The sequence below is a fragment of the Apaloderma vittatum genome, unplaced genomic scaffold, assembly GCF_000703405.1.
Source record: "Apaloderma vittatum isolate BGI_N311 unplaced genomic scaffold, ASM70340v1 Scaffold39672, whole genome shotgun sequence".
Classification (NCBI taxonomy): Eukaryota; Metazoa; Chordata; class Aves; order Trogoniformes; family Trogonidae; genus Apaloderma; species Apaloderma vittatum.
The window spans coordinates 1-2,780 of NW_009705987.1; the positions used below are offsets into that span (position 1 = coordinate 1).

Consider the following 2,780-nt stretch of genomic DNA (forward strand, 5'->3'; position numbering starts at 1 on the left):
AGAGGTCTTTTCCAACTTTAATGATTCTACGCTTTCCCCGCGTGCAGCAAACCCGACTGCTCGGCGTCCCCTCTGTGCCGGGCTGCTCGGGGGGGCTGTGGTCACACCCCACAAAGCTGTAGCCCCCAGGCTAAAGCCCTCCCGAGAGAAGGTGCTACAAACCTTGGGCTAAACTGGGCTCACACGTACCCTGGTTCACCATGAACCAGGGGAGAACAGCTCACGTAGCTCTGCCCAGAAGGGTGCTGGGGAGGGGGCACACAAGCGTGTCCTGCCCTGGGTAACCAAGAGCCCAGGGCAGACGCCAGCTCCGCTGTGATGAAAAGGAGGAGGAAAAACCTCACCCCTGAACTCAAGGACAAAAAAAATCAGCTGCTTAAAGTGTTACATCGCGTTTTTAAAATCTGTTTTCATCTTGCCACCTGCAGAAGTATTCTCCCAGGTAGGTCTGGAACCAGCCACCTGTTCCTGGAGAGATCCTTTTCCCCTGTCCCAAGAGCCACTGGGCCGGGCAATTGTAACCGCTCCAGCCAGTCTGATGCAGAAGAGAGCAGCTTATTCTTAAGACAGAAGAAAAAATAACCCCACATCAGTTATAATCAACACCACAGAATGGACTTTCTCCAGCAGGAAAGCAGCCTGCTGTCCCCTGCCCAGCTGTTCAGTGACAGGTTTGTCACCTTCACTGAACATATTAATCATTTCCACAGTAAAAATTTTGTTAATACAGAGTTTTCATGAGATAAAACTGTAATTGGGGATCAGGCAAAACCAGGCTGCAATAACACCTGATTGATTTTTAAAACCTCTACATACCGACTTTTTCAAAAAGCAGCTACACACATATGCAGCTCTTTGGTGTCACTTGTCCGTGGGCGCAGCTCCTGTGCCAGCTGGGCTCGTACTGCCCAGTCCCTGCAGCGGAGCAGCCGGGCTGCAGCCTGCTCCTCTTCCCCCAGAAACACCCACCTGTTCCAGAAAGGCAACCTGCCCGCACCTTTCTGTTGCCCAGGCAGCCCCGGCTGCCAGCCGTAGGGCACAGACACCTGAGCGGTGGCCAGGAGAGCTGCTCAGCCCCCGCCAAGCGCAGCCTGTAACCGGAGTGTGCAGGCAGGGACCTAAATTTAGACGCAGCTCAGAGCTGAATTTCATCCTCTCGTGTGAAGCACATCCCCCTCCCCCTGTACCCTTGGCCGTAAAGCCGTACCGGCAAATCCCTTCACTCTGACACCAAAGTGTCGCCATATCCAGCGACACAAGTGACAGGCGCCCAGCCTGCTGGAAGGCAGCGTGTGTGCCTCAGGCAGGGCTCGTGCCATGGCCACTGGCTTTTTTCTTCTTCTTTTCCAGAACTGCGCCACACCTACGCGCTCACTTTTGGAAACAGCACCCGCAAAGCTTACCAAAAGGAACAAAGGAGACGAGCTTGTGCACTGTGAAAAATGCTTTAATGGTGCCTGTACAGCATTCGAAGTGACTTTGAGACAGGAAGAAGAACACAACACAAACAGAGAGGGTTTGAATGAAAGAGTTCATACAGCTTTAAACAAAATTTACAGGTGTTCGTCTGCATAGCTTTTACTCTGCCTCTTCCTCAGCCTCCTCCTCAAACTCCCCCTCCTCCTCAGCTGTAGCATCCTGGTACTGCTGATACTCAGAGACCAGGTCGTTCATGTTGCTCTCAGCCTCTGTGAACTCCATCTCGTCCATGCCCTCGCCAGTGTACCAGTGCAGGAAAGCCTTTCGGCGGAACATGGCCGTGAACTGCTCAGAAATACGTTTGAACAGCTCCTGGATGGCCGTGCTGTTCCCAATGAAGGTGGCAGACATTTTGAGGCCACGAGGTGGAATGTCACAGACCGCTGTCTTAACGTTATTAGGAATCCACTCCACAAAATAGCTGCTATTTTTGTTCTGAACGTTCAGCATTTGCTCATCGACCTCTTTCATCGACATACGGCCTCTAAAAACAGCGGCTACGGTCAGATAGCGGCCGTGACGCGGGTCACACGCAGCCATCATGTTCTTTGCATCGAACATCTGCTGCGTTAGCTCTGGCACGGTTAAAGCACGATACTGCTGGCTCCCACGGCTCGTGAGTGGGGCAAAACCAGGCATGAAAAAGTGCAAACGAGGAAAGGGAACCATGTTCACCGCCAGCTTCCGCAGGTCAGCGTTGAGCTGGCCCGGGAACCGCAGGCAGGTGGTGACACCGCTCATGGTGGCCGACACTAAATGGTTCAGATCACCGTATGTGGGAGTAGTTAACTTCAGTGTTCTGAAGCATATGTCGTAGAGGGCTTCGTTATCAATACAGTAGGTTTCATCCGTGTTCTCTACGAGCTGGTGGACCGAGAGCGTGGCATTGTAGGGCTCTACTACAGTATCTGATACTTTAGGGGAGGGTACGACACTGAAAGTATTCATAATTCGGTCTGGGTACTCTTCACGGATTTTGCTGATAAGGAGGGTACCCATGCCAGAGCCTGTGCCACCACCGAGAGAGTGAGTCAGCTGAAAGCCCTGGAGACAATCACAGCTTTCTGCCTCCTTTCTTACAACATCTAACACCGAATCAACTAATTCAGCACCTTCCGTATAATGGCCCTTTGCCCAGTTGTTTCCTGCTCCGCTCTGACCTGGAAAAGAGCCATTTTCGTATTAGATTACGGTCACTGCTTCCTGCTTATCGCTCGCAAGCAAAGCTCAGGGGCATCAGGCTACAGCGAACCCCCACAAAAGCTCTTCCTTTCACCCAGCCGCAGGTTCCAAACGCCCGG

At 52.4% G+C, this 2,780-nt stretch overlaps 1 protein-coding gene across 2 annotated transcripts; it reads right to left on the reverse strand.

Annotated features, from left to right (window-relative positions):
- Nucleotides 1-1,426: 1,426 nt before the first annotated feature.
- LOC104269821 (tubulin beta chain) lies at nt 1,427-2,748 on the reverse strand. Of its 2 annotated transcripts, XM_009865616.1 has the most exons (2): nt 1,663-2,748; nt 1,427-1,620 (listed from the first exon to the last, which is right to left on the reverse strand). In XM_009865616.1, the coding sequence occupies exons 1-2, from the start codon at nt 2,476-2,478 to the stop codon at nt 1,579-1,581; spliced, it is 858 nt and encodes a 285-aa protein (XP_009863918.1). In that variant the 5' UTR covers nt 2,479-2,748; the 3' UTR covers nt 1,427-1,578. The 2 variants fall into 2 exon arrangements, with proteins under 2 accessions (XP_009863918.1, XP_009863917.1); XM_009865615.1 differs by having other exon boundaries at nt 1,430-2,748.
- Nucleotides 2,749-2,780: the final 32 nt, after the last annotated feature.

Excerpts from the sequence above, each read along its gene's own strand:
- LOC104269821 (XM_009865615.1), bottom strand. The coding sequence starts at position 2,478 with ATGGGTACCCTCCTTATCAGCAAAATCCGTGAAGAGTACCCAGACCGA.